At 44.7% G+C, this 21,178-nt stretch overlaps 1 protein-coding gene and 2 long non-coding RNA genes across 3 annotated transcripts; 1 reads left to right on the top strand and 2 right to left on the bottom strand.

Annotated features, from left to right (window-relative positions):
- Positions 1–950: 950 nt before the first annotated feature.
- LOC310839295 lies at positions 951–13,589 on the bottom strand. Its single transcript, XR_014561402.1, has 3 exons — positions 13,190–13,589; positions 1,828–1,955; positions 951–1,457 (listed from the first exon to the last, which is right to left on the bottom strand). It is a non-coding gene; the product is annotated as an uncharacterized lncRNA (long non-coding RNA).
- Positions 1,795–9,964, top strand: PYCR1 (pyrroline-5-carboxylate reductase 1). The gene is made up of 7 exons (XM_083727794.1): positions 1,795–1,934; positions 3,407–3,477; positions 4,177–4,356; positions 5,573–5,794; positions 7,063–7,155; positions 7,594–7,757; positions 7,846–9,964. The coding sequence occupies exons 1-7, from the start codon at positions 1,868–1,870 to the stop codon at positions 7,988–7,990; spliced, it is 942 nt and encodes a 313-aa protein (XP_083583920.1). The 5' UTR covers positions 1,795–1,867; the 3' UTR covers positions 7,991–9,964.
- A 3,342-nt stretch (positions 13,590–16,931) lies between the features above and the next one.
- LOC310839291 lies at positions 16,932–21,150 on the bottom strand. Its single transcript, XR_014561397.1, has 2 exons — positions 20,555–21,150; positions 16,932–18,187 (listed from the first exon to the last, which is right to left on the bottom strand). It is a non-coding gene; the product is annotated as an uncharacterized lncRNA (long non-coding RNA).
- Positions 21,151–21,178: the final 28 nt, after the last annotated feature.

The following is a 21,178-nucleotide window of genomic DNA, read 5'->3' as shown; positions in this document are numbered from 1 at the left end:
GTGCTGTGGGTTAAACCACAGAGCCTAGGACTTGCCAATCAGAAGGTCTGCGGTTCGAATCCCCGCAAAGCGGTGAGCTCCCGTTGCTCGGTCCCAGCTCCTGCCAACCCAGCAGTTTGAAAGCATGTCAAAGTGCAAGTAGATAAATAGGTACCGCTCCAGTGGGAAGGTAAATGGCATTTCCGTGCGCTGCTCTGGTTCGCCAGAAGCGGCTTAGTCATGCTGGCCACATGACCTGGAAGCTGTACACCAGCTCCCTCGGCCAATAAAGCGAGATGAGCGCCGCAACCCCAGAGTCGGGCACGACTGGACCTAATGGTCAGGGGTCCCTTTACCTTTACCTTACAGTACTGTTTTTCAAATGCTGCATGGAACCAACCAGTTATAGACCTGCTTCCAGCTTGTTGTGGAAAAGCAGTGCATCGGTAGTTCTAAAGGCCCTAGTGTGGAAGGACCAAGTAGCTTACTGCTTTCAGGGCACCTCTGAGCATATACGAAGTGAACGTCACTAAATAATCATAGCTGAATAATTACAGTTAGGAGGCAAAGTTTCTAACTCGAATAATCTGATCTCTAAATAATTTTCAGTGCAGACACTTGTTTTAGAAATCACGAACTCATACCCTTCAACATTTCTCCAATGAAAATAGGGACAACCTAAGGAAAAGTAACAGGATGAGCTCCCGTTGCTTGGTTCCTACTCCTGCCAACCTAGCAGTTCAAAAGCACATCAAAGTGCAAGTAGATAAATAGGTACCGCTCCAGCAGGAAGGAAAACGGTGTTTCTGTGCACTGCTCTCTGGTTTGCCAGAAGCGGCTTAGTCATGCTGGCCACATGACCTGGAAGCTGTAGCCGGCTCCCTCGGCCAGTAAAGCGAGATGAGCGCCGCAACCCCAGAGTCGGCCACGACTGGACCTAATGGTCAGGGGTCCCTTTACTTTTACCTAAAGAAAAGTAGGACTTTCTGGGATCAAATCAGAAACCTGGACGGCTTCTCTAAATCAAGGACGCCCCTGGAAAATAGGGACACTTGGAGGGTCTGCGAATACTGCACTAGAAAGATGCAACTATATTATCACACCTCGTGGATTAATCTGCTCCCCCAAGACTACAATTCCCAGGGGTCAGCGCGGCCTCAAGTTGTACGTATAGCTTGCCATCGGAAACGCCCAGATGGGCCGCAGCAGCCATTACCTGCTGAGAAATTACGCCGAAAACCAAGCCGTGGTATAGGTCCCTCACGGCTTCCGTTAAAGCATCGACTGATGCAACCGCAAACAAAGCTTGCTCCAATAGGCAGCTGGTGACCCGCCTCCTCAGCATTTGATTGAACGGGATGCCAGCAACGCCGCACCCCCTTCCCTCGGATTGGACGGGGTGTTATCGCTCTGTTCCCTTTGCCACGCGACGCCGCGTCTGCTCTTTTTTTCCTCCCACCCGAGGGGCCACGTGGGCGCTCTATCAGGTTTGTGCTCTGGGGAGCAGGTTGATCCCAAGCAGAGGCAGGGGATGGGGCGGGGGCTGCGAGTAACGCGGAACGGATCAAACCGAGACTTGGAGCGGGTGGAAGGAGGGGAAAGGGGCTTGGCGAGACAAAGGGAGGAAAGTGGGAAGCGAAGTGGAGGCGAAGGAAGGAAAGAATTGGGTGAACTGAGTTGTGGCGGCGAGTGAAGGGCGAGTGATATAGAAGAGAAATCGCCTGGCATTTTTGTATTCTGATATACGTGAGCCCCACCTGGTCTGGCGAGTACCCTAAATCAGCGCAGGCTCTAAAGACAGTCGGGTCGCTGGCAGGGAAACTTCTAATTTGTCGCGTTCTTATTCACTCCCAAGAATCCATTAGGTCACCTCCAGGCAACTGACACCATGAGTGTGGGATTCATCGGCGCGGGGCAGCTTGCCTTCTCCCTGGCTAGGGGTTTCACCGCAGCAGGTAGGCAGGCCCCAGTGTTTCCTGAAACAAGATGTAACATGAAATAAACAGTCAAAACTGCTGTCTGCATGGGATTCTTGGTATCAAAGTTCCTTATTTATATAACTTTATAGTTCTGATTTTTTAAAAAATGGAAGTGATGTTAAATCCCCATTATGCATATTTCTTCTCCTGTCAAATGGCACAAACCTTATCTAGAGTGAGGTGTTGTGTTCAAGAGAAGTGTCTGGCCTGGGTGTGGGGGTGTGCTTTTATTTATTATTTACTTTGTTTATTAACTCTCTATAACACCCGTCATCCAGTGATCACAAGGTGGTTTTCAATATAAAAGCACAAAATAATAGTATAGTAACTAACCACAACAACAATAACAACCCCCCTTCCACAGTTTAAAGGGCCATGGATTTTTTAATTAAACAAAGTCCTGGGAGAAGAGGAATATTTTTGCTTCACACCTAAACGTATGTAATGAAGGTAGCAGGTGAGTCTCCCTGGGGAGAGCAGTCAACAAGCAGGGAGCCACCACAGAAAAGAACCACTCTCGTGTTGCTGGATCTCTCATGAAGGAGGCACCCGAAGGAGGGCCTCAGATGATTGCAGGGTTCTGGGTCAGTTCATATAGGGAGAGGTGGTCCTTGAGGTATTGCAGTCCTGAGCTGTTTAAGGCTTTATAGGCCAAAACAAGCACATTGAATTGGGCCTGAAAACTAATTGGCAGCCAGTGCAGTTGGGCCAGCGTTGGCATTATGTGCTCAGACCTTCTTGTTTTTGTTAGTATATTGCAAAAGTCGGGTACACACCCAACTTTAATCTCATGCTTCATTTTTGGAATGGTAAGCTAATTAATGAAACTTTGCCCATAATGGTGTTCTTGATAAATATCAGCCTCTCTGGAATAACCTGTTCTGCACTAAAGGATGTGCATTGTTTAAAAAATGCTAGCTGCTTAGAAACAAGAGTAGGTGGTGTGTACTGTCAGTTTTCCTTGAATTTATTCCTTTCATTTTAAATGTCCAGGTTGCAGCAACCATGGCCTGCAATCAAAACCTACAATGGGGATTCTTAAAGGCCTCCAAAGGATTAATATGAGAAGAAAAATTCTGTCTCCTTTTGCCAAGTGTCATTAGGAATGAAGTAATAAGACTGATTACAAAAAAAGGCCAACTATGCAAAAGTAGGCTTGGTTCGTCTCACAGATCTGGGAAGCATAAAGGTCTTAAGGGTGGTGATTCTAGGTGCGAATTATCTAGGCATTTGCCTGTTGGTATGCCACCTTCTAGAAATATATGTATCCATTATTTAGGTGCAGGGGGGCATATAAGACCCCACAACTAACGGTTGCATAACGTGAAGGGTAATGCTGTTCATGCTAACAGTCTTAATGGAAGGGATATGCTGAAGAGGGAGAAAATGTTCAATAGCTGTTGGCAGAAGACTGTGTTAAAGCTAAAATTGATCATTCTTCTTTCTAGGAGTTTTGGCTGCTCACAAGATAACAGCAAGTTCACCAGACACTGATCTCCCTACTGTATCAGGGTTGAGGGTAAGTGTCAGGAACTAAAAAATCTAATATTTCTTAACCCCACACCCTGTCCTCTCTGCATGTGGCCACCCTAGCTTTAAAATCAATACCAGCACTTTAAGCTGCTATGCCCATGCATTTAATAGTATTGGTGTGATTGTTCTGATTGTCGCACAGCAACCAAAATTCTGCCGGATACATTTTTTGCTGACTGCAGATTCTGAACTCTTCACATAGAGAACATTGCAGCTCTTGGTCTTGATGTAATTAGGCATAAGTAACCGAGGCCATGTCTATTTATCCAGGCACGGCTGCAGTAGGTGAACCAGATGAAGCTGATACAATGTACTGGACACTAATGTTGCCTGAGTATTTAAGGATAAAGCAAAGTCCAGGAGCATCTCCCAATTGTGTACCTGATCTTCTATGGGGAATGCAACCCCATCTAGGAGAGTCTATTTAGGACACTTCATCCATATTGGCAGAAAAATCCAAGCAGTAGTGCAGTTTCGTCTCTGCCCCCCACATTCACTGTCTGTTTGATATGTAAAGGACAAAGTCCTGTGACCTTGATGGTGACTGGCAGAATGTGCGTTTAGTTCATCCCATTTCTGAAATTTTCAGTAAACTAGATCCTGCCTAATTCTAGGCTGACCCTGCATGTCTAAATCCTATTGTTATTCTTGTTACGCTTCACCTGTTCCAACTCCTATATTCCAGAAAATGGGTGTGAATTTCACTCTAAGCAACAAAGAGACGGTTAAAAACAGTGACGTCCTGTTTCTGGCAGTGAAACCTCCCATAATTCCATTCATCCTGGATGAGATTGGCTCAGATATAGAGGATCGGCACATTGTGGTCTCATGCGCTGCTGGGGTCACGATCAGCTCTATTGAAAAGGTAAAAGACTCACAACCCTTCTTTTCTGGCAAGTCTTTTCAGGTAAGGCTGAGTGTAGGAACAGGGTAGCCTCTGGACTCTTTTCTGAAGATCAGACTAGAAACTGATGGTGACAATCCTGTGACTTGCTCCGGTCAACAGGGGTGAGGATCAACCTGTGCTTTACTTTCTTACAGCCCCTCTGCCGGAGCCCTTTCCTGCTAGCCAGAGTCACTCCTTAGTAGGGAGCTTAGCTGAATTATTATTTAGTCATGATTTAAAAAGCAAAGTTTAACTCCCCTTTATTGAAGAATTCTGGGGTGGTGTATAGAAATTTGAATAAACCTATTCCATACGTCATAGGTGTTACCAGACTAAGTTGTGCTCAGAGTACACCCACTGAAATTAATCAACATAAGTTTAAAAGTCCATATCAGTGGAATTACTCTGAGCAGTGCCAGTGGGAGGGGGTAGGGGAAGGGGACCATTTGGTCTGGGACCTCAAGCTGAAAGGGGGCTTTAAATTTAGACACCTGCTAATTTTTTTGGCGTCCGTTAAGTTTTGCAACTGGTTTTTATGTTCATTGGATCAAATTATGACACAATTTCTCAGTTTAGAACGACAAATTTAAGCAAATGGGAGATGTGATTTGGTAAAAGACATGCAACTTTTTTGTTAACTGATACAGATTTTGTCATATGCTTAGCATCAGCATTGAGATTGCATGAAAGCGAGATTTTTTAAAATCTTTCACTCTTCTTTTTTTCTTTTGCCGCCTTGTTTTGTTATCACGTGTCATCATTTTTCCTGTGGCTGCATTTATTATGGCTGAGGGGCTTCAGAAGCTGGAAGTGTTCCAGGCCTCCCCAGGCTTCTTAGAGAGCCTGACTCTGTGTGTGACTATCATTGCTTGTATCCCCATATGAATACAATAATAAAAACCACCAATGAATATAAAGCAAATATCAGAATAAAAAAGCAGACTAAAACACCTCCATTGTACTATTGGCTGCAGAGGCTTCTTTCCCAGACAAACTCAATTGCAGAGCACTTTGTTGCCACATCACAGACACATTCTTCATTTTTCACAGGATGGTGTCAGTGATGTATAGCCTCTCAATGTGATCTAGAACCCTGAAAATGGTTATCTCTGCCCTTTGCTAGAAGAGCTCATTTTGAATGCAAGCTGTATGTTAAATATATTCACTTGTCTCTCCTATTTCTCTTTATCTCAAGAAACTTTCTGCCTTCTGCCCCACCCCGAAAGTGATCAGGTGCATGACCAACACACCTGTGATTGTAAGAGAAGGAGCTACTGTCTACGCTACGGGGACCCATGCTGACGTCGAGGATGGAAAGCTCTTGGAACAACTGATGGCTAGTGTGGGCTTCTGCACTGAGGTGGAAGAAGACTTGATAGATGCTGTCACTGGACTCAGTGGCAGTGGACCTGCTTATGTAAGTACCTTCTCTTCCCTGTATGAAGCAAAAAGAACTTATTAGGCAAGGGGGGATTTTAAGTGCAGAAACGATGCTTGTGGTATCCTTACATTTTCACAGAAGGCAGATCAGCCTACAGTACTTTTTTTGATTAGGCACGCAGGTGGCACTGTAGTTTACACCACTGAGCCTCTTGGGCTTGCCAGTCATAAGGTCGGCAGTTCAAATCCGCGTGACGGGGTGAGCTCCCATTGCTCTGTCCCAGCTCCTGCCAAGGTAGCAGTTTGAAAGCATACAAGCGCGAGTAGATAAATAGGTACTACTGTGGTGGGAAGGTAAATGTTTCCATGTGCTCAGGCTTCCGTCATTATGTCCCATTGTGCCAGAAGCAGCCACATAAACCGGAAAAACTGTCTGCAGACGAATGCCGGCTTCCTTGGCCTGAAAGTGGAGATGAGTGCCACACCCCATAGTCAATTTTGACTGGACTTAACTGTTCAGGGGTCCTTTACCTTTACCTTTTTTTGATTAGGCATTTATAGCAGCATGTTGAACCTCTAGAACATCGTCTGAGCTATGGACTTTTCAGTTGCTTAATGGATTTGAAGATAAACCAAGACCAAGAATCAGTTAACATTTGGGAGTGCTTGGTGGATAAATAGTCTCAATAGTCATAGGCACAGTTTGGATGGGAGCTGCCTCCAAAATAAACTTGTTTATGCAGAGGTAACTTTCAGGAATATGAGGTCTGCCTTCCTTAGAGTGTCTATCCTGGCTTCTTCCTTTTTTCTGGCAGAGGAAAGATGACACTTAAGAAACAATCTGTGTTTGTGGGTGGGCAAACTTTTGGCCACTTTGGGGACCACACTATGATTGTAGGTGGGTGGTCGTGGACCAGATCAGATGCTCCCACACACTCATTCTCACACACATGCTCACTTTATATGAGGAGGATGTCCCTCCCTGTGGTTTCCTCCTTGTAGTATTTGTACTCCCTCTGCCAATCTTCCTATCAGCTGCTGGGGGAGCACAGTTGTATTAGGGCAGCATAGGGTAGGATATCCCTGCACACCTTTCTCCCCAAGCAAATCACAGGCAGTCAGGCATTGGGGAATTTGGCAGTGGAGGGGCAGCTTGGGCACCCAAGGCAGCACTCCAGGCCTATGAGGGTTGCATGCAGCCTGTGGATTGTCTACCTGTAAGCTAGATGGTAAAGTCTGTCTCTTCGCCCTGTCCTCCTGGTTGCATTTCATGTCTTTATTTTCTTGTGATAACTTCTGTCCTAGGCATTCACAGCCCTGGATGCCCTGGCAGATGGAGGTGTGAAGATGGGCCTTCCTCGCAGGCTAGCCGTCCGGCTAGGAGCTCAAGCTTTGCTGGTCAGTATTTCACCTTGTTTGCTGCTTCTTCAAGCTATGTCCACTCTGCCTTTTCAATATTTGGTTGGAAAGATCTCCCAGCGCTTCTATTCCATTTATCTCAAAAGGCAGTATTTATGAAAGCACCCTGCACCACATTGCTTTCTTCTCTTCTTGTTGCAATTGCAAGAAGGAAACAAAGGCACTCTAGGAAAGCCCAGCAGATGTCTGTGATGGTGTTGGCTTCAGTCCTGTGCAATGCAGGTCAGGCTTTTTTGCAATCTTTTCAGAATTTTCCAGTTTTGAAGCAGGTGTTGCAATTCTTCTGGTTTGTATACTTGTGAATAGTTTTTGAAATCGCCTTGAGTATTTCCATAGAGAGGCTGTGTGTGTGTGTGTGTGTGTGTGTGTAGCTGCCACTTCTGATGAGCTTTTCAACTCATCTTCTCAATGCTGCAGGGAGCTGCCAAGATGCTGTTGGATTCAGAGCAGCACCCCGGACAGCTGAAGGACAATGTTTGCTCACCTGGGGGTGCTACCATCTACGCCCTGCACTTCTTGGAGAGTGGTGGCTTCCGTTCACTCCTCATCAATGCTGTGGAGGCATCCTGCATCAGGACAAGGTACATGCCGGCATGGAGTCTTAAGAGCTGCCCTGCCTTAGGTGAGCCTCCTGAGCAGCTCACAAGCTTTTCCCTCTTCCCCCAACAGGGAACTACAATGCTTGGCTGACCAGGAGAAGGTCTCCCCGGCCGCTGTTAAGAAGACCTTAATGGATAAAGTAAAACTGGAGTCGTCTTCTGCCAACAAGGTCAGCTTATTCAGCAAAAAGAATCCCGGCAGCAAGAAGCAATGAGGAGGCCTGGGCCTTGCCTAGCCAACACTTTCCTTTCCCTTTCAGGGGAATCAGTAGCTTAAGCCATTTTTTTGTGGTGGGGCCTAGCCTGGTTTTGCGGCTGCAGGAGAACGGGGTTTTAGCATCCAGATGTGATTAATTAAAGGGTAGCAGGGACCAGCATTTCTGGGGGCTGAGCAGGAGGCAGACTGTCACCAGCACCACTTTCCATTGGGTGGGTGACTGTGTGTACTTCTGACCTTGAGGAATTTTGCTCATGTAGTTGTGATTATGGTGTTTTGTTATTTACATCCTCCTCCCTTCCTCCGGGGCACACCCTTTTGGTTAATCTTTTCATCAACTTCGTGAACAGTGCTATTTTTCTAGAAAAAGAGGTTCTGGGACTCACCATGAACACCTCCCTCATTCTTTTAAAATGGCAATGGTGCCTACCTGAAAGGTGCTGGAACTGAGTTCCAGAGAGTTTTGGCTGAAAAAAAGCCCTGCTCGTGTGGTACATTGCCCTGAGAGACAATGGCTTGCCCAAGGTAACCTGGGGAGCACCATGTCTAAGCAGAGATTTTAACCTGGTCTCTCCCAGCTGTCTTTCTTCTGTGGCTGTATCAGGCTGGTAGACATTCACTGGTATGGGCACACTTCTTATTTAATAGGCCAGGGACTTGACCCCAGGCAGGCCCTTCAAGTCCTGGCAGTTGTTGTATATCCCATTTTCATGAAATAGTGGCTGCTGTACAGTCTGCAAGGCACTCTGGGCTTCGGGCTATAGCGGCCTTGTTTTTTTTACTCCTCACTGCAAACTGGATTGCCACTGTTCCCCACACACTGTTTGTCTCACTTTGTATAGAGGACCCCAAATTTCCTTGGCAGCTCCACCTGGACAGCCCCTACCATGCTGCCCACAATAGTAGTAAAATAAAATTTCTCACAATTTTTCTGTTTCTGCCTCCTTCCAACTTCTCCTATTCTTGCTAGGACTTTTGCATTGGCTACATATATGCCATTCTCTTGTTACCAGCAGAAGTAGATGTCCATATAGATTAAAAGTCTGGTGTAGCTCAGCTACTAGAGAAACTTAGGAAACTGCCTTATGCCAGGCCAGACTCCTTGCCCATCTACCTCTGTATTATTTCCAACATTGACTGACAGCAACTCTCCAGGGCAGAGGAAGGGCTTTTACATTGTCCACTACCCAGCCCTTTTTAACTGGACATGCCAGGGAGTTCACCATGCTCCCCCTGGCTGTTGGGAGTTGTAATCCTGCAACATCTAGAGGTCCACAGGTTCTCCATCCCTGCTCTAGCTCTGTGAGTATGGTTTAGTAATGACAAGCTAGAATCAAACCGTGGTTTCCAGATGTGTCAGAACTGGCCTGCTGTTTCAACTACATTTGCTTGCTTTTTATCTTCCTTCAAAGGTGCTTCTTCATATATAGAGAAGAGGTTTTAAAAATGTGTTTGGGGTTGTTGGTGGTCTTGGGTTTTTGTTTTGTTTTGTTTTGTTTTTGCTAATGACACTTGCTCTAGAAACAAACACTTAACCTCTGGGAAGCTTTATGTAGAATACCTCATGATCCTTTCAAAATATGTTGGTTGTTATTTGTAACTTGTTTACTTCAAGGTGCTCAGGAGCTAACTCCTCAGACATTCTCTATTCCTCCTCCTCCCCAGCTTCAAGAGAAAGCCTTTGTCCTTCAAGGCTCTGCCCCTCTAGCCCCTTCATATGGTAATGATTGGAATAACGAACCTGGCGGGTGGGTGAAAGAAATACAGTGGACCAGGGTCACGCTTGGATAGATGATAAGACAGACACCTGAGGATACAGTATTATTTCCTAGATACTTGCTGGGTTTCCTGGTTCTTGCTTATTGGAAGGTGTGGAGATGGGGAGCATTATGTTCAGTCTCTCTAGGGGCATATTCCACTCCCAACCCCCATTTTCCTCTGGAGAATAAACTCTGTGCTTCTCAGCCTGAGACTTGGTGTGTGGACTGTGTGTTTATTACCTGTGTTCCTTGCTCAGAGAGGCCAGAACATGATAACTTCTCTCAAGGACGGTGTGTGTGTGTGTGTGTGTGTGTGTGTGTGTGTGTGTGTGTGAGAGAGAGAGAGAGAGAGAGAGAGAGAGAGAATGATTTATTTGTGAAAGTGGGGAGACATGGATGTTCCACTTAAAATGAAAAAATGGTCAGCCTGCCAAGACCACACATAACGCAGAACAATACTTCTGTCAACTTCTGATAATTTGAATGGGCAATAGATGCAGCAAGATTAGTACGCTTAATTATCTCTTTTAATGTGTGTGGATATGCTGTATACATACTTTTTCATTTCACCTGATTAAGATCTCTATGTAATTGGTAACTTTAAAAAATACTCCCAATAGAGACTGCCTCCTCACTTACTGTATATTTTTTAAAGACACAAATCTTTGGGGAAGTCTGAAGGTCTAACAAGGGACAGGATCCTGAATAATACTTCTGAGTAGATCTATTCAAATAATGAACTGCAGTTACTTCAGTCCATTGATTAGCCTGCAGCTGCTTTCTGATGGTGGAAGTTGTTTTCTTAAAAGTGGAGGAATTATAATTTGTATTGCTTTTTAGTGGAACTTCTTGAAACACATTTATTCTTAACCAGCTCTTTCTGCCTGTTGCTGATATTGCTGCTCCTGCGTGCATCTGGCTCAGGGTTCCATAACTTCACCAGGACAACTGTGATCCTGCAGAACTGTTGCAACCATACACAGAAAAACATAAGAGATACATTCTGTGTGCATAATTACTGTTTGTGCACACAGTTAATGGTGCCAGAATCCCAAAAACTGCTGATGCTGAAACAACTCTGTATACTAATCTTAAGCAGGAAATGCTGAACTTTTTCCTGTCTGGGTTTAAACATGCTATACAAGATGTTCCACCAGAGGGAGGGCTTACATAATTTTAAGGGTCCAGTACCTTATTGATAAATTGCTGTAATGCTGCGATTCTAAACACACTTAACTATGGCTCACTTCTGAGTGAGCATGCTAAAGATTGTTCTACATAAGCCTCAGTCCAGTCCCTGAAGATATTGCAGGGTTTGTGGGGTTTTTTTTCTTTTCTTGCCAGGGTATGGTTTGGGAAGAGTTGTGTGCTCCTAAATCTGTCATTTTTCTAAATAATTGAAAGTAACCTTTTTTTACATTCCTTCTGCTCCTGCAGTCGCTTATTTTTCTTATTCCTATTAAGAGTCATCAGTGCTTGTTTGCCCCTCAATGAGGCCAAATCTAGATTCACAAAATGTTTAGGGGTATGTGTACCCCTGCATCCTGCCAGAAAAAAGCACTGGGAGTCATTATGCATAAATGACATTTTTTTCCCCTTTGAATAATCAGTACTGGTAATACAAATAGAGGAATATGGTTGCTTAGGTTTGAACATACCATGCATCTGATTTGTGTTTTTTTCCCCTGCCTGAAGCCATAGCTAATATAATTTTCACCAGACCTTTAATGTTTGTATTTGCATCTTGCTTTACTCTTATGATTTTAATTTTGAAACCTGTGGAGCTTGCACCATCCTTGCACTACAAGTGTCAGATTACTGTGCAACATGACTGGAATTCAAACATGGTTTGATGATGTCAACAAGCACAGCAGACCTAGAAGCTTATAAAGAAGCTTCTTGCATAAAAGTTTGGAAAAAATAGCACAGAATGAGTTCTCTTCAGCCTTGCAGTTGGAGTAATGTATAATGCATGTGCGAGTAAGTGAGTGAATGATGGGGAGAGGATGAAAATCAGGGTATGCTTTAGAGCAGGTTTGCATACCTGATGTACAAAAGAATTTATGGTGCGCATGTGTGTAGACAGAGTAGAGTGTATTGTATATCTCATTTATGTAAGAAGAGGAGTGAGTTTTGGTGGAGAGGTATATATGTAAAATGGCAGGGATAGAGAACCTGTTGACCGTCTGGTGTTGGGCTACACCTTCCCATCATCCCTTCTCACTGTGCAGGTTGGGCAAGTTGGAGTCCAACAACATCTAGAGGGCCATAGAATAATAAAATTGTAGAGCTGGAAGGGTCATCTAGTGCAACCCACGGCAATGCAGGAATCTCAGCATGTATATATTGAGCATTTCCTATACCTGCCTATCGGGTGGGTCAGTGTACAAGTGGAGATGCTATATCTGACACCTTTATCTTTTTGGGGGCCTGTTATCCATTTCCCCTCTCATTTTGCTCATGGATAAGCTAACACGTCTACATCTGGGGAGGCAACCATTTTCTGTGATGGAGTCTTTAAAGAGGCAAATAGAAGCAGCTTACTTTCCTCAGTTGTCAGTGTTACTGAAGTGTGTCCTGTCAGAACTCCCAAGGTTCTGGATTGCTGTTTCGTTTTTTAAAATGCCACACAGTTCAGTGAAAGCACTTGGCAAGGTCTGTTCTGTACATAAAGGAAGCCACATTTTTAAAGGCCTTCTAAGCACCTTCCCTATGCCTGTCGCATCTGCCCAACCCAATTTTAACTGATGTTCAACTTTTCCTGCTGCAACTTTGCTATCTCCTCAGTCTTGGTGTGCGATACGTTTTATGGATGGTCCTTGGATTGCTTGTCTGTGGGAAATGGCTGCTCATTAGCAGTTCAACAAACAGATCACCAAACAGTTGTACAATCAGGTGAAACACGAGGTAAAAGTTACAACAGAATAAGAAGAGAAGAGAAGATTTGAGACCCAAGTTTTTCTGCTCTATACCCCTATAAGGGAAAGGGGGAAGATGGTTTTATTTGAGCTTGTTCAAAGTTTCCCATTGGTAATAATTTGTGCCTGATCTGCAGGGGAGGAATGGTCAGCGGTATTTAGGTACCCTGACACCACATCTGTAAAGGGGTATGATGAATGTGTATAATAGAGTGATACCCCAACATGTGAATGCCTGGCCCTGGAAGGCAAACCTCTTCAGAGAGCCATGCTTCTTAACCTCCTTATGATATGGTGTGTTGCTGAAGTTTGTATACCCAAGAGGATGTCCAGCTGCCACAAAAGGGAGAGAAATGGCCTTGTAGATTTTTGTCGCGTTTATGGCCTCCATTTCTATGGCACAAGGCCTGGAGTGGGTAGTATTTGCACTAGGCCCACAGTGTGCGATTGCAGTCTGAATCCAGCCTTGAAAGTGAATGACCCATCCACCCAAGCATGAAGAATAACCCAAGGACCTACCTTTGTGATGAGGGAAGCCTCTGTTTGCTGCGGGACAAATGCCATGTTCGTCATGTACATTGGGCCACCTTGTCCCTTCTCCATAATGCCTAGCAGCTGCTGAGCAAAGGGCGGAAGTTCTTCCAGTTCAAGGGCAAGGTCCTCTTTTCCATCCAACTGTGGGTATGGCTGGAGGAGGAGCTACCCCACAAGGAACGCTGATCTGTACACATTGCCTTGAGGAGCAGTTTGTGCCCTGAAGCTGCAGATTTGCTGAGCGGCTCTTTTCTCTGAAGGCTACTGCTTGCATCCTCAGTAATTGCAAGGGCTGAATATAGTTGGTCTCTCCATTTCACAGGACGTTGCTGTTGTGAGAGGCTTGCTCCCAAAGAAGAGTACTTTGAGGCAACCCATGATTCTCCAAGATGGCTGAGAGGTGCCAGAACTGAGTTCCGGAAAGTTCTGGCTGAAAAAAAAGCCCTGTTCTTTCTCCACTTGCACACATGGAGCTGTTTCCCTAACCTATATGTTCCTTTTACAGTGGTACCTCGGGTTAAGAACTTAATTTGTTCTGGAGGTCTGTTCTTAACCTGAAACTATTCTTAACCTGAAGCACCACTTTAGCTAATAGGGCCTCCTGCTGCTGCCGCACTGCCGGAGCACAATTTCTATTCTCATCCTGAAGCAAAGTTCTTAACCCGAGGTGATATTTCTGGGTTAGTGGAGTCTGTAACCTGAAGCGTATGTAACCCGAGGTACCACTGTATAGTCCTTGTAAATGGTGTGGGGAACCTCAGGCCCAGGGACCTAATGCACTCAGTTGGGCCTATCTAGCCTTCAAATGCCTACTGAGGCCACACGCCTCACTGACTCTTGCTTCACACCCTGAGTTTTTGCCTGGCTGGAATGTATCCTCTTACTTGTCTGGATGAAGGATAGGTGGCATAGCTGTCCACTTTTCCCTTTTTTTAAGGGAAATTCCCTTATTCCGAATAGGATTCCTCGCAAGAAAAGGGAAAAGTTGACAGCTGGAGAAAGAAGCCTACTATACAAAGTTGAAATGTGCATATTACCCTCCAACCATATTTGCCTCTGGATACGCCCAGCACTGGCATGTGGCCCTCAGAAGATTTAGAAGATAATGTGGCTCTCAGGCTGAAAAAGGTTCCCTGACTCATATGTATATGTCATATTAAGCTTTGTAGGGGTAGAAACTTGGTTCATCTGGAACAGAAAGAACGCTAGAATGATAATGGATCAATCTAGAATTCTGTGGGTACTTTTCCACTTTGGCATTAGCCCTCATGCCTGCCTGTGGCATTAGCTTTCATGTCTGCTTGCTGCTATTAAACCATTTATGTATGGCTTCTCAGTTACTTCCACAAACACTCCATACGCTTGCTGGAACTTAGGTCAAGGTGACATGGCATGACACCCTATTCCATATTTACTTCTGAATGAGCACAAGTGGAATAGTTCTGGGGGGTGGGGAGAGGACTGTCACATACTTTCTTATGTCTGAATGGGGGCTGCTGATTTTGGACTATTGAGATACATTGTTGCTGGTGGGTGATTATAATGGTCCATTGCAGAAACAACTAATGAGTACCTGACAGCATGAGCACACTAGGGTTGTCCTAGGAATGTTTAATGGCTTAAGCATCTGTGGTTTTTAAAATCAGTTTATTACCTTTTTAAATAATTTGCTTATAAACCTAACTGTACAGGTGTCTATATTATAACAATTCAATTCAATACATGTATGTAATACAACAAATGATTGTACAGTATAGGCAGACCAACACGGCTATCTATCTGTAACTGGAAGTATAGGTGTGTTTTGAGATACTGGAGAAAGCATAACACAACTTACAATGTGGTTTAAAAAGGGCGGGGGACACAACCATCTTTTTCTTTCTCATTCCCTATTGTAAAGTACAGTGGTACCTCGGGTTAAGAACTTAATTCGTTCCGGAGGTCCATTCTTAACCTGAAACTGTTCTCAACCTGAAGCACCACTTTAGCTAATGGGGCCTCCTGCTGCCACTGCGCCACTGCTGCACAATTTCTGTTCTCATCCTGAAGCAAAGTTCTTAACCTGAGGTACTATTTCTGGGTTAGCGGAGTCTGTAACCTGAAGCGTCTGTAACCTGAGGTACCACTGTACACCAGAACCAGCAACGACTAAAATAATAATAATTTGTGAGTACTGTGTGCACTTTACCATTTGTCCCATGGATTAAGCAGCAATGGCTGCAGTCCTCAGCACACTTTCAGGGCCTAACTAAATGGGATGAGAAATGTGGCTCTTCCTGCCCTTCTGATACAATGATAACATTGTGAATGGAAAGAAGTTCCCATGCACTAGCGTTTCTGAACAAGGAATGCATGTAATAAACACACAATCCACACACCAAATCTCAGGTTGAGAATCACAGGATTTATTTTCCAGAGGACAAGAGGAAAATCTGTCTAGAGAGACTGAGCATATGCTTCCCATCTCCACGCATCTGAACAAGTAGGAACTAGGAAACACAGCAAGTGTGTAGGAAAGAATATTGTGTCCTTGGGTGTCTTATCACAATCCAAGAAATAAGAGCATGCAATAAGGGGAATGATTTTGAGAAGGCAATCTGTTGCCTCACCTGCTGAGGGAAAGATACTGGGACTTTCCTGACAGGTAAAGAGTAAAGGGGGCTCTTATTCTTTCCTCTTCCTGCTTAACTCTCAGTGCCTGAAGGGTGTTTGGTTACTTCACCAAAAAGAAAAAAACCAGTCAAAAGTAAAAAAAACACAACCACATGTGTGATGTAGCCTTCAGCCATAAGCTTAGTTTGCCAAAACATAGGCTCGGGCTGTGCACATTTTACTGAATTTAAAAAAAAACAAATTAAATTTAAATGACATTTAAAACGTTTTAAATAATTTGTTTTTATTATTTTCATTAATATAACCAGAACAATTTCTATTCAGTGTACATTAGAAGTGTGACATGTCAGAATGCAGTTTGTTGTTTACTATTACATCTATGGATTCTGTATGTTTAACAAGCACAAATACCAGTTTTACTCGGATATAGGTGTATCTCCCCCCCAAAAGATGTTTGTTACTTTGGTGGTTGTAAACTCTGCACCCCTTTATCTACATTATGAGGATTTTTCAAAAAGGTTTTAAAGCAAATAATCTATTTAAACGTTCACCCAACAATCCTGTTCTTCCTAGGCCCTATACCCTTGCCTAGATAGAAGGGAAATGTGAAAAGTGAAAGGAAAGAGAAATAAAAGGCAGAAGATAAAGACTTAGCTAACAGGATGGATTATATACCCAGAACTATCACTAGATAGAACCTGCAGCAGCAGTAAGGCTGATTCACAATTTCAAAGATTGAATTGCCAGTACCAAATTACATTTCAAAGAGTTACAGAGCAACCGACAACCTAGACTGGAATTTCTTGAGTGCTTAATTTCACTTAAAGGCACTCCATTCCACTCTTTATTTGTAATAATATCTTCAAACCCAAGTGTCTGGAGCAACAATTCAGCATCCAGAATGGGGAGACCCTGCACACAAATGGCTTTTCTTTTTGGCGTTAGCTGTTAGAGTAATGTCTGATGTGGGTCAGAGTTTCTTTTGAACCATCTACCCTTCAATCCTCCTCTTCCTGCTCCTCCTTTAATCTGGCCATCGGATCTCATCAGGCTTTTCAGTACCACCATCATTTAACACATCTCCTGCTCCTCACAAGATTACAGACTCAGCACATTTAGGCAGACAACTTTATTGCTAAAACTCTGTGGGTGGGAAAAGGGAAGTGTCAGCAAGCTGCTGCATTGTGCCAAGCATTGTGTAAGGTGGTCTTTTCTTCAAGAATCAGGTTCAGCTTCCTCTCACTTTTGCATGAAATCTTGTATCAATAGAGTGTGCGTGTGAAAGAAAAAAGGGGGGTGCCTTGTCTCCTGTTGGAACTCCGGAGGGGAAAACGGATCTGGCTCAGGCTTTTCTCCATTGCTACAGTAGTTTATGCAGTGCCTCATCTCTGGGCTTGGAGCATGCCGCAGCATTCCTGTCCCAGGCACCTAAGCAAGAAACAGCTGTGAGCGCTGCTTCCCTACATCAGCACTTTCAGTCCAGACCTCGCTGCTCCCTGCAATTTCCGCAGTTTTGAGAAAGTGTAGACACAGCAAAGACTGAACAGAAGCGTGGGGAGGGGGAGCATTCCTAAGGGAGGGGGGACAGCATTGCAGAGTGGGCATTAGAAACATGGGCTGAGATTTGGGGCTGGCTGCGCAGGAAGGTGAAGAGAGGAAAGGAAGAAATGTGCTCAGTGTTCATCCTCCCCAGCTCCATCTTTCTCTCTCATGCAGTATGTAAAACAGTGCAATTAGATAACAATTACCAATTCAATTCCTACAGCAGGTGCCAATTGACACCTGCATCAGACAGTGGGTTTCTAGTATTTCCAAACAGAAGCCAAAAGCCAGTGGAGCTTTTATTTCTGGAGCACACTTGCCCTGCTGCTTTTCCTGCATGTAGATAAATGGTGCATGCTGCTCGATGATCCAGCTCAGGCAATTCTGGAGAAATGATGTGTTTGCCAGGAGTCCTGCCCATGGCTGAGCATGTATCACTGGGTCTCTGTGTATTTTGGGATATGAGGGCTTGTCTTCAGTCAGCTAGCTTCTGGGCAAGTGAACCAAAATGCCTTATGACAGTTCAGGCAAGCACCTGCAGGCTGAAAGGCCCCTGCTGCACAATCATCTGGCTCTGAGCAAACTTTATATATCAGCAGTAAATCTGGAGCCAGAGGGGTCTTTTAACAGGGGTTAGTTGCAGAGCAGCTGGGTGGATGATCTCTTCACTCATGAGGCAAGCACTGCTGGGCAAAATACAATGATGGGCAGAATTGGTTTGGAAAACTTTCCAGTAAGCAAGTCTCCCTGGCTTGAGAAAATCAATTGCAAAAGTGCTGGCTCAGGCACACTCCTTGTGGTAAAGTTGCGGAACAGGTACAGTACCAACTGCGAGCAAGAGAATAAGAAATGCCAGTCATCCTACAAGGTGTATAGAAGGGCATTCTAAGCCTTACAGATCTGGATGGGTCAGCCATAGAATTGCTGTTTTGGAAACTTAAATACTAAAGAAGCCTTTGGCAAAAAGAATCCCCCACTGGACAGCTTTTCAAACAGCAACTCTGTCTCCTCACTTTTTTATCCCTATGCCAGCCAGCCTGCACATCACCAATTTATATATGGAGCAGTGACCAGTATACTTTTTTTAGAAGCAAGGCTTAATGAGAGCCAAGGCTGAGACCCACAGTCTACCTGGCTCTATCCTGGAGCATGCAGAATATTGGAGAGCAGTGCCTCTAAAAATATGCCAAATTGCTCCTGCTCACTGCTGAATAATCACAGCATCTTAAGGGCAGGGAGTAATACTTTCATGTATCTCTTTCTGAATAAATTAACAAAGGTTCATAGAATGGTTATACCAAATCTATCTAGGCGAGGGGGATGTCAGTGTTTTCTTCAGTTAAAAATATATTTCTGTGCTGAAGATGCATTTTAAAAAAACACCAATTCAGTGTGCCTGACTGATGCAGCCTTCCCTCAGAATCTGACCATCTCCATGCCAGTAATGGAAATGGAAGGCAAAAATATAAAATTGCTGATTGAACAAGAATATCTAACTTGTTGCTTATATCAGCCGGAGGACTTGACATTGGTCAATGCAACACCGTTTATAAAAGGTATCCAGAGAGGAGCTGAGAAAGTACAGTTTGGTTAACGTAACATCTATTCTTGGAAAACTAGTGGAAAGCATTATTAAAGAATGTCCAAGGATGAAGAACAAGCCTCGATGAAACGGAACCAATATGGCTTCTGTAAAGGTAAGCCCTTTCACTAAACCTTTAGAGGTTTTGTTTTTTGAGAGTCAGCAACCATAAAATAGGGGTAATTCAGTTTACATGTGGAAAGTCCCACAGCAAAGACTCCTGAATAAGCTTAGCAGTCATGGAATAAGAGGACGGGTCATTTTATGGATCAGTGCTTAAGGAACAGGAAGCTGAGTGTAGAATAAAAGGGCAGTTCTCCCAGTGGAGGAATATGGGAAATGAGTCTCCCGGGATGTGGTATGGGACCCTTGCTTTATAGCTTGTTCATAAACAACCAGAAGTTAGAGGTGAGAGCACTGAGTTTGCCAGGTTTGCTGATGATAGCAGACTGTTCTGGGTGGTTAAAATAAAAGGATTTTCAATGAGTTAAAAAGGGATCGTTCCAAATAGAGAAGACTGGGCATTAAAATGCCAAATGCAGTTCAATGTAAGCAAGTATAAATGATGCACATTGGCTTCATGGAAGTGCTGCTGGGGTCTGAAGTGATGGTGACTGACAAAAGAGTAAGACCTTGGGGTTGTGGTGAATAGCTCAAAATGTTAACCCAGTGTGTAGCAGCTGTGAAAAAGGCAAGTTCAGTGTTGAGGATAATAAGGAAAGGGGTTGAAATCCAACAACATAATAATTATATTACAGTGGTGGTACCTCGGGTTAAGAACTTAATTCGTTCTGGAGGTCCATTCTTAACCTGAAACTGTTCTTAACCTGAAGCACCACTTTAGCTAATGGGACCTCCTGCTGCTGCCGCTCGATTTTTGTTGTCATCCTGAAGCAAAGTTCTTAACCCGCGGTACTATTTCTGGGTTAGCGGAGTCTGTAACCTGAAGCGTCTGTAACCTGAAGTGTCTGTAACCCAAGGTACTGCTGTATACTAATCTTTCATGTGACCGCACTTGGAATGTTGCGTACAGTTCAGGTTGCCTCACCTCAAGGGATATTGTAGTACTGGAACAGTTCAGGAAAGGGCAACCAAAATGATCAACCATCTTGAGCAACCCTCCTATAAGGGAAGGCTACCACAAATTGAGCTTTATGGTTGAGAAAACAAGACATCATAGATATGTGCAAACCCATGTCTGCTGTGGAGAAAGTGGACAGTGAGAAGTCTTCCACATTCAACTATAACTTGGGGCCATCCATTGAAGCTGAATGTTGGAAGATGCAGGATTGACAAAAGCACAAAGTGCATTTAAGTTGCTTCCACAAGATTCTAGTGGTGCCTCCAACAGTGGATGACTTTAAAAAAGGTTTAGGCAAATTCATTGAGAATAGGGCTGCCAATGGCCACTAAGAATGGTGGCCACATTCTAGCTCTACGGTTGGAGGCAGAATACCTCCGAATACTAGTTGCTGTGAATCACAAATGAGGAGACTGCTATTGCACTAGGGTCTTGCTCGTGGGCCCTCTAGAGGCATCCAGTTGACCACTATATGAGGACAGGATGCTAGACTGGATGGGTCGTTTGTCTGCTCCATCAGAGCTCCTCTTACATTAGGATCCGTGCTTAGCAAACTTTTAATCTGTGAACCAGGGCTAGGGTGTGCTCTCTGCCACACAAAGGCATGCATGCCTACATGACATGCACATGGTGCCCTGGGTTTCCCACACAGCTCTTCTGCTGCCCCCTCTCAAAAGTTTCTTCTCCAAGGAAGCAACAGAAGAAGGAAGGCACAAACGGGGGGGGGGGCTCCCTGAGTTCCCGGTCCTTCACCCACCCCGCAGAAATCGCTCGTCTGTGAAAGCCCTTCCTGAAGCTGGACCTCGTCTAGCGGGCTGTTTATTAGAATCCAAGCCTCGGCCTTGATTTCATTCCTTTTGTTCAAATCCCAGAAGCCCAACGGGGCTCCCTCGGATTTGTCCCCAAATGGCTCAAGCAGCGGGGGCCTACCCACGAGACGGTGCCCCCCTCCCAACCCACTCCCTGTAGGAGCTCCAGGCGCGATCCGCGCTTAAGGTGCTCAGCCTTGGCTCTGTCCTCGCCCGCCAGGCGAGCCACTTGTTTCCCCACCGGCTCCGCAGCCCCACTCCTGCCTTCCGGCTCTTCTTTATTTCCGCCGTCCACCTATTCCCCCCCCACCCCCGCTTGAATATAGCCGATATTCAGAGCGTCTATC

This window comes from Podarcis gaigeae, assembly GCF_964106915.1.
Source record: "Podarcis gaigeae genome assembly, chromosome: 2".
Taxonomy (NCBI): domain Eukaryota; kingdom Metazoa; phylum Chordata; class Lepidosauria; order Squamata; family Lacertidae; genus Podarcis; species Podarcis gaigeae.
This window is presented reverse-complemented; position numbering and strand designations above follow the sequence as displayed.